Source organism: Delphinus delphis, chromosome 1 (genome assembly GCF_949987515.2).
Source record: "Delphinus delphis chromosome 1, mDelDel1.2, whole genome shotgun sequence".
NCBI lineage: Eukaryota > Metazoa > Chordata > Mammalia > Artiodactyla > Delphinidae > Delphinus > Delphinus delphis.
In genome coordinates, this window is record NC_082683.1 from 139,466,295 (window position 1) to 139,480,699 (window position 14,405).

Consider the following 14,405-nt stretch of genomic DNA (forward strand, 5'->3'; position numbering starts at 1 on the left):
ATATACAATTTTGTGTATGTATGCATTAAAAAAAAAAGAAAGGGAAAGAAGCAGAGGTGTCTGGTTTTATCCACTGACTTGTAGGGATGTCTATCGTGATATGGCAAGTGTAAAACAAAGCTGCCCAGTTATGTCTGTCAGTGATTCTCAAATTTTAGGATACATCAGGTCCTCTGGAGGTCTTGTTAAAACAGACTGCTGGGCCCTACCCCAGAGTTTCTGATCTGGTAAATCATCAGTGGGGCAGCCATATGATGATGATGATGCTGGTCCAAGGACCATACTTTGAGAAACACTGGTTTTTATCATGAGTCCATACTTTTGGAAGCAGACAAACCAACAAACAGAATTTATATAAATGAGGATATACGTGTATATATTTGTATGAACAGGGGAGAAGCAGGTGAAAACACATACTAAGCTATTTATATTAGTTAATTCAGGGAGTTGGAAGTGGAGAGGGCTTAGGAGTTGGGGGTGGACTAAAATTAGGTGGGTATGGGTGATGGTGATTCATTTTGCCTTTATATAAGTATTTTTGTATACTGTTTACCTTATACAAGCATGTTATTATTTTTGCAACTTGAAAACCATTAATAAAGGAAAGCAGGTAGATAGATGGATGAATGGATGAATGAATAATGTGTTTGAATGAATCGCAGAAAGGCTAGATGAATAGATGGAAGGGGAGCTGAATGGAAGGAAGGAAAGAAGGAAGGAAGGGAGAGAGGGAGGGAGGGAGAGAGGGAGGAAAGAATGAATGAATGCAGATAAAGACCCACAAAAAGGCAGTCCCAGGCAGACAATTCACACTCCACTCCCTGGCTTCGTATCCTACCTCCTTTAGCTGGGCACTGTCTTTGGTGGTCTGAAAGTTCTGGTTAAGTTCATCCACTTCTTTTTCAAAGAGTGAGCGTACTTCACTGAATCCTGAGCTCACCGGTCCCATGAGCTCCTCCAGAATGGATGCCAGGAATGGCTGCACACTCTCTGCACAACTTCTCTCTGCTGGCTGAGCCACCATCGCTGAGGTAGGAAATAGTCAGAAAACTGTGAGTGATGGCAAAATTGGATTCAGAGGCACTGGAGCGGGGCCGGGCTGGACAGTGCCCCACAGAGCCCTTTAACAGCCAAGGCAAGCTCAAATGGGCAAGACAGACCAACACAGTGAGTCCTGTGCCAGCACTCACTAGAATGGAAAACCATCAAAGAGAATCTCTCTTTGAGAATTGGAACAAGGAGAATCTCTCCCCTCCCCAAGATTACCTCTCCCCTGGGATGAAATGCATTTTTCTGCTTGGTCCCTATGAATATATAATGCCTATTACAAAAAAAAAGAAAATGCCAAGGACCCATGTATTTCCTATCAATCATCATCATTATAAATTCATAGTTTGTCTTCTAAAAACATAATTTATTAAGTTTTAATTCATTTTTCTAAGCGTTAACCAGTCGATATAATTCAATTCCCCTCCCCGCTTCTCCAGGGCCTTTTTAAAAGCTCAAGTGCCATCTTTTTGTGGGGCAAATGGAAACAAATTCTAACTGGTTTGCCACCCCGCCTCCCATCCCCACCCCCAATTTTAAAACACACGCTATTTTTTCTGATAATCAAGGATGACATGCTTAGTGACAGAAACATAAAGAGTACAGAAAATCATAAAGAGGGATTAAAAAAAAATGTAACCAATATTCTTACTTCCCAGAGGAAATACTGCCGTTTGATTAATTGACTTATTTATTTATTTATTTATTTTTTCAACATCTTTATTGGAGTATAATTGCTTTACAATGGTGTGTTTCTGCTTTATAACAAACTGAATCAGTTATGCATATACATATGTTCCCATATCTCTTTCCTCCTGCGTCTCCCTCCCTCCCACCTTCCCTATCCCACCCCTCTAGGTGGTCACAAAGCACCGAGCTGATCTCCCCGTGCTATGTGGCTGCTTCCCACTAGCTATCTATTTTACGTTTGGTAGTGTATATATGTCCATGCCACTCTCTCACTTTGTCACAGCTTACCCTTCCCCCTCCCCATATCCTCAAGTCCATTCTCTAGTAGGTCTGTGTCTTTATCCCATCTTGTCTCTAGGTTCTTCAAGACATTTTTTGTTCTTAGATTACATATATATGTGTTAGCATACGGTATTTGTCTTTCTCTTTCTGACTTACTTCACTCTGTATGACAGACTCTAGGTCCATCCACCTCACTACAAATAACTCAATTTCGTTTCTTTTTATGGCTGAGTAATATTCCATTGTATATATGTGCCACATCTTCTTTATCCATTCATCTGTTGATGGACACTTAGCTTGCTTCCATGTCCTGGCTATTGTAAATAGAGCTGCGATGAACATTTTGGTACATGACTCTTTTTGAATTATGGTTTTCTCAGGGTATATGCCCAGTAGTGGGATTGCTGGGTCATATGGTAGTTCTATTTTTAGTTTTTTAAGGAACCTCCATACTGTTCTCCATAGTGGCTGTACCAATTCACATTCCCACCAGCAGTGTAAGAGGGTTCCCTTTTCTCCACACCCTCTCCAGCATTTATTGTTTCTAGATTTTTTGATGATGGCCATTCTGACCGGTGTGAGATGATATCTCATTGTAGCTTTGATTTGCATTTCTCTAATGATTAATGATGTGGAGCATTCTTTCATGTGTTTGTTGGCAGTCTGTATATCTTCTTTGGAGAACTGTCTATTTAGGTCTTCTGCCCATTTTTGGATTGGGTTGTTTGTTTTTTTTGTTATTGCACTGCATGAGCTGCTTGTAAATTTTGGAAATTAACCCTTTGTCAGTTGCTTCATTTGCAAATATTTTCTCCCATTCTGAGGGTTGTCTCTTGGTCTTGTTTATGGTTTCCTTTGCTGTGCAAAAGCTTTGAAGTTTCATTAGGTCCCATTTGTTTATTTTTGTTTTTATTTCCATTTCTCTAGGAGGTGGGTCAAAAAGAGAAGCGTAGTAAAGATCCCGATTCAGTAAGTCTGGATACGACATGGAAACCTGCATTTATTTTTAAGTGCTAAGGTGATTCTCATGATTAACCAGGTTTGGAAGCAGCAATGCAGTAAAGGAAGTTTGAGTTGGAAGAGGCTTGAGCTCACTCTGTGGATGGAAGTCTAGCTTTGCGGAACTCTTTAAGTCACCTAACCTCATACAGGATCAAAGAAGTACAAACTCATCTCAGTGTCCAGGCCCTCATTTTACAGATGTGAAAAAGGGGGCCTGGAGATGTTAGCTGATTCAACCAAGGTCACACCCTAATTTTCAGATCCAGAATTATAATTCAAATATATTTGTTTATTTTTATTGGCAAATAACTTTCTTATGGTGAGACAAATGGCCACATTCTTATTTCAATTTGCAGAAATATTTCACACAGTTACAGAGGGTCAGACTGCCTCTTACTCTGAGAATCCGAGATGACCAATACTATTGATACTATGAGTAACTCACAAATATTTGAGATATAAAATATTAACCAGGTCATACAATTACTAGGGAAAAACCCCTTTCTATTGTATGATTCAAATATGAAACAATCTATGACTCCTAAAAATAACTTACTTGATACCAAAATGCAAAATCGTTTGCCAGGAAGATAAATGAATTATTTATAAATTAACTCTGAGAGAAGAACTATTTGAAAAGTGTCTAATTGAAATTTCAGAATAATCACGAACACGGGTAATATACATAAAAGATTTAGCAACTGGCTGATGTCCGCTGCTGCATGGGGGCAGAGAGAGGCACAGGGAGGGGTCGTGGAAGGCCATGCTCCTCTCTGCTTGATCCCCCCTTGCCTATGTACCACCATGTGCTCCAGCCCCCTCTCTGTGCCTTTATTCAGTGTTCCTTTCACCTGTGCCTTCCTTCCTCCACCTCTGCTTGTAAACATCTTACTCACCTCTTCAAGGCCAAGTTTTTTGTTGTTTTTTTTTTGCCGGTACGCAGGCCTCTCACTGTTGTGGCCTCTCCCGTTGCGGAGCACAGGCTCCGGATGCGCAGGCCCAGTGGCCATGGCTCACGGGCCCAGCTGCTCTGCAGCATGTGGGATCCTCCCGGATCAGGGCACGAATCCGTGTCCCCTGCATCGGCAGGCGGACTCTCAACCACTGTGCCACCAGGGAAGCCCTCAAGGCCAAGTTTAAATTTCACCTACTCAGGACAGCCTAAGGCCCAGAACCACCACACAGCTTCCTGAACTATGGTCTGCTGGTGTTTCCTTAATGATCGAATAAATTTTACATCCCACACAGGTATGCTCTGCTATTTTTCAAGGATGCAGGGATGCTGCTGTAATGATTCATGTGTTGTGACACATTAATTCAAGAGCCATACATTAATTCAGTTGAGCAGAGTGATTAAGAGAGAAAATGCTGGGGCTGGGGGCTGGGTTTGTTCTGACTGTCACACTCTACCTTTGGAATCTCAGGCAAATTACTTAATCTCTACCTCAGTTTTCTCATCTGTAAAATGGGGATCATAAGAGTAATTACTCTGAGGGTTATGGTGAGGATTAAATGAGTTCACTGTGTTCAAAGTGCTCAGAACCCTATGTGACCCTCTGGAAGTACTCAGTAACTGTTAGCTTTTACTATACCTGTTAGCATTACCATTCTTTCCCATCAACTGACACTAAAACAGTACTCCCATTGTGAGGAGCCCACATGGTTTTTATTTATTTATTTATTTTTTTTTGTGGTACGCGAGCCTCTCACTGCTGTGGCCTCTCCCGTTGCGGAGCACAGGCTCCGGACGCGCGGGCCCAGCGGCCATGGCTCACGGGCCCAGCCGCTCCGCGGCACGTGGGATCTTCCCGGACCGGGGCACGAACCCGTGTCCCCTGCATCGGCAGGCGGACTCACAATCTCTGCGCCACCAGGGAAGCCCCCACATGGTTTTTTGAAGTCGAAATGGTTCCTGCTTAGGAACCGCTGTGCTCTCTGTTCTTGTCTCTTTTATGGCATTTATAATATTTTTCCTTCTCTTTCAGTATCTGTGACATGCTTTTTATCCTCTTCTACTTGTAAAATCATGTCTTCTTCTTTGACTCTTCAAAGACCTTGTATTCAGCAGGAGCAGAATAAATGCTTATTAAATGAGTCGGTATTTGTGGGGCAGAACTTAAGCCAGTTGCTTCACTCTCAAGAGTCATACGGGAAGAAATGGAGAGATTGCTACTTTAATACTCCCAAAGTTTTTTTCTTGAAATCCAAAGTCCTTTATCAATGCAGGCTGATGTGCAGTTTCTTGTTTTAAAGGGAGAGAACCAGAGGCCTGGTTACAATGTGTTTCTGATATTCCGTTTTAAAAAGACCTGATCACGATTTCCTTTCAAGGCTTCCTTTAGGAAAGAAACCCTAGTCCAGGGCAGAATATTTTCCCATTTTATGTGAAATATACTGGAGCCACAGAGATTTAGGCAAGAGAGAAAGAGAGACCGGTTTAATTCAGGCCATGAGAATGGCCACTGTTAGGCTCAGCTCAGCTCCAGACAAACAGAATGTATCCGGGCACAGGAGTTGGGTGTTGGCAGTTTTAAGCTGTATAAAGCATTTCAATATACAGTCAACTCTAGATCTGTTGAGCTAATAAAGGAATAAGAGATCTGGATAATAGGAAACAGAAAACACTCTGAAGTTAATTTATATCTGGCTTTAGAAGGCATCACCTGAACAGATAAACAACAGATTCAGACACACACTCCTTTGCTCTAGTTATGCCTCCTCCAACCTCCTCTCAGGAGGACCTGTTAGAAGAGCCTGGAGCGAGCTGGGCTGCAGTATGAACAGGGCCTGAAGTGCAGAGGATAACCCACCAAGCAGAAAGTCCCATTAGGTTCTAAGTCTCTTGAGCACAGGAACTGGGTCTTCCCTGTTCACTGCTACAGCTCCATCGCCTTGCTCAGAAAGCACTTAGTGACTATATTTTGAATGAACGAGTGAGTGGATAATTTGAAAACTGACTATCTAAGAAGATTGCTGATAAACAGTCGCAGATGAGCCGGCGTGCTTTCCCTCTGAAATGATGTTCAGCGTGGTGTGCTTTTTGGGATGTAGGAAGGCAGAACCATAGAATTTTACCCTGTAGGATTCCTCAGAGGTCATCTAAGTTCTCTTGTGTGGAAACACGCAAACTTCCTTCTTTCAAGGGCCAGATACTGAACGTTTTCAGCTTTGCCGTACCTAAGGTCTCAGTTCCAACGACTTAACGGTGCCTTTGTAGCATGAAAGCAGCCTCAGCCAATACACAAATGAGTGGGCACAGCTGTCTTCCAAGAAAATGCTATTTACAAAAATAGGTGGCAGGCCGGCTTTGGCCCAAGGGCCACAGTTGGCTGACCCCAATCTCATAGGCCCTCCCATGTGATTTCAGAGGAGGATACTGAGGCACATAGAAGTTGAGTGACCTCCCTGAGCACACAGGACCATCTACCATTAGAGCTGGGACTATGGACGTTTCCCTACTTAGGATGGTTTGACTTAATGATTTTTCAAGTTTACAGCGGTGTGAAAGCAATAGGCGTTCAGCAGAAACTGTACCTCACATTTTGAATTTTGATCTTTTCTGGAGCTAGTGATAAGCAGTAAGATTCTCTCTCATGATGCTGGGCAGTGTCAGCAGCCGCAATTCCCCATCAGCCACCGCATCACGAGGGTAAACAACCGATACACTGACAACCATTCTGTACCCAGACAACCTTCTGTTTTTCATCTTTGGTACAGTATTCAATAAATTAAGTGAGATATTCAACACTTTATTATAAAAGAGACTTTGTGTTAGATGATTTTTCCTAACTGTAGGCTAATATAAGTGTTCTGAGCGTGTTTAAGGTAACTATGCTAAGCTATGGTATTTGGTAGGTTAGATGTACTAAACGCATTTTCAACTTACGATGGGTTTATTGGCATGTAACCCCATCATAAGTGGAGGAAGATCTGTAGGATCCAGATTTACTGACTCTAAGCCCAAAGTTTTTTTCTTGTTAAAGGAAAATCCATTATTCACTGATTCAAATATTCACTGTGAGTCTGCATATACCAGGCATGGTACTAGGCACTGGGAATACCTGAGTGAACCAGGGCAGCATGGCCCTGCTCTTCGAGAGCTTACAGCAGGGAGAGGGCAGGAGCAGAGCCATTACAATTTGGTATGAGAAGTGCTACAACGGGAGAGGTGCAGGATCAGGATACACAGGCACCGCTACAAGGCAAGCAGCAACGTTTCCTCCACCCTGTGTCCTTGACGTTTCCATGTGGAGGCCCTTCAGAGCACCACCAGTACGTTCCTATTTCAAGTGTTATCATCTCCTTCCAAGTCCCTCGTGTAATTCTCCTCTAAAACTAGGAATTCTCACTATGTGATGGAGCCTTAGCTACACAGCTTATTTAGTTTGTAGGAGCATGGATTATCTCCACTGACCTTTGATCTTTCCAATTAAAAAGTTCTTTGAGTTCACAATCTGATCCATGTCTGAACGGATGGTGCCTTCCAGGCCTTTTGTCAGAGCCCTGCATTCCTCCTTCAGTGCACTTAATCCTTCTGAAACTTGATGCCGAACCAGGTTGTAGGCCTCTTCGAGGAGCTGCAACAGAGAACAACACAGAAATTGGGGCTCTGTCGTGCGTCAGCACCTGAGGGAGTCAAGTAGAGGCGGGTGGGTTAATCGCAGACAATCGCAACATAAACAAAACTGCACACACATTCTAATTTGTCTTTCAAAGTTTGAGTCTGTTTGGGTTAGTCCTCGTGTAAGTGAGACTGAGCAGACTGGGCAGTTCTCCACCCAGGGAAGGAATGAGGTATTAAAAAAAAAAACTAAAAAGAGAAGGGAAAGGCATGTTCATTTTGAGTAGCACAGCTGCAGGGCAAAATCATCGCTTACACCGAACCAGGCCCTCTTTCTGTCGTTCTTCTTCCCCTTCATCTTAGGCAGGATGTCTGTCTGAAGGGTTGGCATGAGCTCCTCCATCACCAGGTTACTCAGGATCTGTCAAGAGGAAGAGAGCCTCAGAGCTGGTTCAGTTGGTGACGCCTAAATCTCAGCATCAGGCTAACTGAAGGTGTCATGACCGGCCAACCCCGTCCTGGCTACATAAGATTGTCCTGCGCTACATGAAATCTGTTAGGTTAATAGTTTAACTCTGGGTCTGAGGCCACAGAAATCTCTAGGAAGACAATCCTAGACGGTAAACGTTCTTAAATATCTGCAAGGACCAGTCACGCCTGTTGACATTTTCCCATTGGAAAGGACAAATTCCTCAATTCAAACTTCTACTAGTCAAACTAGAAGAATCTAGCCCGTTTAGGATAAGAGGGGGAACTTCCATTATAGATAAGGGTATCCTTAGCAAAATTGTGAAGGGGGTCAGGCTTGGTTTTGGTGGCTTGAGTTCTTGTCTGTATCCCCTGAGACCGTCGTTTCCCCTGGAGCTTTCTCGGGATCTAAGTGTCTTCATGCTCTTTGTCTCTACTGCACCCTGAATCCCACCTCCATCTTCTTTAAAGTTTAGAAAAAGAAGGGAATAACAAATACTTTGGAACAACTGGACATTGGTGGGATGAGTAGAATATGGGCGAGGGTTGGCTACAGTTTTCAGGGTGTTTTTAAAAAAATACTGCTACCAAGTCTTTCCTAAAATGCTGAGGTGAAGCAGCATTTTTGAGGAGTTTAAGAGGAACTTGACATGTGCAAACTCCATAGAAATCAGCAAGTCCAAAAATTAGGTTCAAGTACATCATCAATAATTCATGAACCTCATCTTGCCCAGTGGAGTAAATTCTTGTTTGGAACACATCTGCCCAAGAGTGATGGAAGTGTTGGCATGGGGAGAGTGAGCTGAGAGAGTAAGGACACTGAAGCCAGAACTTCAAATCAATGGGAAATATTGTCTTAGTTTAAAAGTATTAAATTCAAGAATCATAATAATTGTCCAAATTCATCCTTTTGCAGAGACTGGCTTGAATCTGATCATGAGTGTGAAAGGGATTTGAAAGATGAAAATGTTATACCGTCCAAAGAAAAAGAACATTCCATCTGGGTGGGCTTATAGTTTTCTTTTAGTCTTTCCCATACAATGCTCCAAGAAATTTGGTTCTATTTTATAACTTAAGGGATTGGAAAGGAAATATGTCTGGAAAAAAAAGGAGGGGGATGGGAGTGCGTTGAAAGCAGGGGGAGGGGGTTGGTGATGAGGGAATAGCTCTGGGGCAGGCAGAGGCCAACTCTGTCTCATCCCAACAGCTCTTCCTCCTGTAAACGTCAGCCCCACCACATCCTGACCTTGTGAGGATCTCACCTGCCCAGGATCTGCTCTGAGATTCCTTACCTTGCTCAGCCCTCCATGAGCAGGGTCCAAAGCCCTGGGGCTATCGGAAAGAAAGTAGCTAATCTAATAAAACCAATCATACTAATGAAAGAGTTTCCCCAACCTTCCCTCTTCAGAATAGAATCCACTGAGTTTTACCATAAGGAACGGGGGTGGGGGGTGGGGGGTGTAAATTAATTGCTGGGATTTAACTGGGAGATTTTAAAATTCCACCACACATGTACGAAACCAAACCCGGCATTAGGTTGATCGAAACCAAGAAACGCAGGCCCGCTCCCTGAAGGCCACACCACCTGTTACCTTCCACATGCTGCAGCTGCGAGGAAGGTGTGAGGCCCAGAGAGACTGCCCTCCTTCCTGAGGCTGGCCCCATGGTCTGATCAGGCTGTTGGCCTTGTGCCCTTTGTGTTACTCAGCAACCATGGGTGAAAGAATCCATTTAAATGGGTCACATTCTAGGTCATTAGACAAAAGACAACCTATGGACAAGGCCTAAAAAAATGTGGATAGTCTTCTGGTCTTGAAACCACCCTGATCTGTGGGAATTTTGAACTGTTCTCTTGGCCCATCTGGTTAATTTAAAGGCAAATAATAAGTATACCACATAGCTTGTACTTACATTTTACAAAATGCTTTCCCTCATGACTTCATTTGATACATTTTTTATTAAGCAGAAAATATATTGATGCTTTTACTGGTGTACAAATATTTTCACCTTAATAGTCTGTCAGGCAAGTTATTCTAAGATAGTTGCTTTGCCTAGACACTTGCCTAAAATAACCATCACCACGAGGGCATGCCATACTAGCTGTGTGAGTCATTACTATGAAGATAATAATGCAACAATGCTGAAAATCTTCTGAATACAGTCCCCTAGGATAGAAGGGGTTAGGACAATGTTATGATTAAGTTCTTAGCAGACATGAAAAAAATGCAAATAAATTCAGTGCTTTAAACAAAAGATGTCATATTCTCAAACTCAGTTATGCTATGCCCTTTTCTTTAACTACTTGGTAGCTTCTTTGGGGCGCTGACCTCTTTTTTCTGTGGGTTGTAGGACAGACACCTTTTCAGCTCCATGTGCGAGTGGTTACAGTGAAGCTTACCCTCACCAGGCCCCACACAGTAAAGTCTTGAAAGTTATTTCCTTTTACCAGCTTCTTAAAGGATCACCTGACATGGCTCAAAATGCGTATCTGTCACAGACTGGCTTTGTGACTCGGGCCAACTTCTCTGAATGTTCTTTCTCTCGCCTGGAGGGTACTGGACAAATCATCCTGAAATGCCTTTCCAGTGCTCACACCTGATGAGTCTGTGATTTCACCAAAGAAACTTAGATTCCTGGGGGAGCAACACTTCATATTGGGTCACTTGATAACTCCAGATTTTACTGATTTCTTCTCTGGTTTTTGTTTTGTTTTGTTTTCCCCTTTAAGGTATTTTTTTTATACAGCAAAATTAACACCCTCCTGTGACTGCTTTGTGCTAATGCTTTATGATGTCCATATATGAACAGACCCACATATGTACCCACACACACTGCTAAGGCTGCCTTGTTCTCTGGATGTTTCTAGGTATGTCTTGCCTCACCACGATGGCAAGGGATGAGTCATTTCATTCTTTTACACTTTAGAGCAATTCACACCTATCAGCCCAAACTAAAGAGCAGAAAGTCAACAAAAGAAAACAAACTCAATACTTAACTCCCAGAAAGGACTTAGTACCTGCTTTCAATGCAATCGTGAAGGAATGTGAGCTGATGTGAGATTTCAAATGAAAGAAAAAATCAAGTACCCTGGCTAAACTCAAGGAGCTAAATAACTGTTTAACTTGGTATAGTCCCATGGTTGATGCTGATCTTTCACTGGACCAGAAGTTGGAAGCCATCATTTGCTTTGCCATTTATCCACTTAGCATGTGACCAAAACAATCAGCTCCACAAGGCAAGGACCATGCTGCCTTGTCCATCTCTGGTTCACTAGCACCCAGCATAGTGCCTGGAATATAGCAGCTCAATAAATACTTGTTGAATGAATAAAACTGAGCAAGTCACTTAATCGCTCTATTCTTCCCTCAGTTTTCTCATTTACAAAATGGAAATAATAACTGCTCTACATATCTCATGAGATTGACAAAACGAACAGAGTTAGGATTTGAACATAAAAAGTACCATACAATGGCATTTTAATACTGGTATATCTATTAAATATGCATGTTTATATAACAGGCCAATCAATGGCAAGTGGTTCAGCCTCCCCTATGCTTTCGTTTTTCTTTTTGGCATAAGTATGGCTAGTCCTTAATCCTCTCAGATGTATAAATGGATGTGCTTCCTCCAAATATCAGAAACCAAGAATTGATTAAAGTTCTTGAGTAAGTCTCAGATGGGAAATAAATGAGTTTAGAATCCACCAAAAAGAAAAAAAGAAAAAGAAAATAAACAAACGGGACCTAATGAAACTTAAAAGCTTTTGCACAGCAAAGGAAACCATAAACAAGACCAAAAGACAACCCTCAGAATGGGAGAAAATATTTGCAAACAAAGCAACTGACAAAGGATTAATCTCCAAAATTTACAAGCAGCTCATGCAGTTCAGTATCAAAAAAACAAACAACCCAATCCAAAAATGGGCAGAAGACTTAAATAGACAGTTCTCCAAAGAAGATATACAGATTGCCAACAAACACATGAAAGGATGCTCAACATCACTAATCATTAGAGAAATGCAAATCAAAACTACAATGAGATATCATCTCACACCGATCAGAATGGCCATGATCAAAATATCTACAAATAAATGCTGGAGAGTGTGTGGAGAAAAGGGAATCCTCTTGCACTGCTGGTGGGAAATGTAAATTGATACAGCCACTATGGAGAACAGTATGGAGGTTCCTTAAAAATCTAAAAATAGAACTACCATACCACCCAGCAATCCCACTACTGGGCATATACCCTGAGAAAACCATAATTCAAAAAGAGTCACGTACCACAATGTTCATTGCAGCTCTATTTACAATAGCCAGGACATGGAAGCAACCTAAGTGTCCATTGACAGATGAATGGATAAAGAAGATGTGGCACATATATACAATGGAATATTACTCAGCCATAAAAGAAATGAAATTGAGTTATTTGCAGTGAGGTGGATGGACCTACAGTCTGTCATACAGAGTCAAGTAAGTCAGAAAGAGAAAAACAAATACCGTATGCTAACACATATATATGGAATCTAAAAAAAAAAAAAAATGTTCTGAAGAACCTAGAGGCAGGATGGGAATAAAGACGCAGACCTACTAGAGAATGGACTTGAGGACATGGGGAGGGGGAAGGGTAAGCTGGGACGAAGTGAGAGAGTGGTATGGACATATATACACTACCAAACGTAAAGTGGATAGCTAGTGGGAAGCAGCCGCATAGCACAGGGAGATCAGCTCGGTGCTTTGTGACCACCTAGAGGGGTGGGGTAGGGAGGGTGGGAGGGAGACGCAAGAGGGAGGAGATATGGGGACATATGTATATGTATAACTGATTCACTTTGTTATAAAGTAGAAACTAACACACCATTGTAGAGCAGTTATACTCCAATAAAGATGTTAAAAAAAGAAAAAGAAAAAGAAAAAGGAAGAAGAAGGGGGAGAAGGAGGAGGAAAAGATTCTGAGTCATATGGTAAAACAGTAAAGAACAGCCCACTACCATGAGAAAATGATTTTGGCTTTAGATGTTTAATGACCGTACAAAGGCAAGACACCATCTGGCATCTTCCAAATATTGTTCCCTAATAACAAATTTCACACTTGCTATTCTGGGATATGAGGGGAAATTAAAGAATAGCATTCTTGGACCCTGTATGCCTTTAATTAAATAATGCCCGTACCCAGCCTCCTCTTCCTGGCTGAATCAGCTATGTGATTGGTGTCCTTATGGAGGATGAGGTCACATCATGAAATACAGTGTCCTTGGAGATTGTAACAAACTGCCTGGTACCAAACCAACCAAGACACTTAGCCTATGACTGACATTTAATCAGGGTCTTGGGAAATTATACTGGACCACAGGGAATAGAGTACCAGAAAAGGTAAATGAAACATATAGAAAACTACCTAATGCTTTCAAAATTTGTTTCCTTTAATTACTTCCTTTATAAATCATTCCATAGATAAAGACAGCTATTTGCCAAATACTTTTCCAACAACATCTCATTTAATTCTCACAACCCTGCAACACAAACATTGTCATTCCTATTTTTTTCAGAGGAGTAACCTGAGACTAAAAGCGGTTAAATAAGGTTGGCAGGCTTTAGTCTTCTGACCTGAAGCCCCACCACACACCTTGCACTATGCCACACTGCTCACATTTGCTTCTAGTCTGGAAGCATGAGGTCATTGGAGAGAATATGCATTTTCCAGAAAGAAACTGGAAGTAGCTCTTCCATTGCAGTTGCAGTATTTTGGGCTGCCCTATTTAGTGTCTGGTCTGGAGGTCTTTAGAGAAGGTGTCCAATAGTTTGCTGACCAAACGCTTCTAGACAATGAGAGAAATGGCCTTTGGAACCACATCCTCCATGCTTGCAACTTTTTAAATTTGCTTATTTATTATGACCCTGACCTCCTACCACTCAGATGGAGAATAGGATCCAAAAGTCTGAGCCCCATGTTACCTGGACTTCATCCCCAGTGATCATTTCCCACGAGCCATAGTGTCCCTTCTCCTGTCGGAAGAATTGCACAGCTTCTAAAAAGGCTTGGACTTCAAATGTCGTCTGCTTCATGTAATCTAAAAGAAAGAGGCAAGGGCATTTAGCAAACAAAACCACTTTATTTTACATTTTTCCATGGTTCAGAGACCCAGCATTACCTGAATATTACAAGGGATAGAATTATGAGACAAAAAAAGTTAAGCGAGTACTGAATTCCAAATTCATTTGCAGGTGTATATCACATGACTTGCTCACTCTACCAGCTGATTAATTCTATCAGTTACTAGACATGCTGGTTATGACCAGAGCAAATCTATCCCCCTTTATCTCTCTTGTATTTCCCTCAGACACCCAGGCACTTAGTG

General features: G+C 42.0%; 1 protein-coding gene across 1 annotated transcript in view; it reads right to left on the reverse strand.

Moving 5' to 3' along the window:
- Positions 1-14,405, reverse strand: part of NIBAN1 (niban apoptosis regulator 1) — a 162,483-nt gene that overhangs the window by 17,258 nt on the left and 130,820 nt on the right. Inside the window, exons 6-9 of the mRNA XM_060035276.1 lie at positions 14,002-14,117; positions 7,899-8,003; positions 7,436-7,598; positions 839-1,026 (exon numbers count right to left, since the gene is read on the reverse strand). Coding sequence (XP_059891259.1) covers positions 839-1,026; positions 7,436-7,598; positions 7,899-8,003; positions 14,002-14,117 — 572 coding nt within the window. The remainder of the gene's footprint in view (positions 1-838; positions 1,027-7,435; positions 7,599-7,898; positions 8,004-14,001; positions 14,118-14,405) is intronic.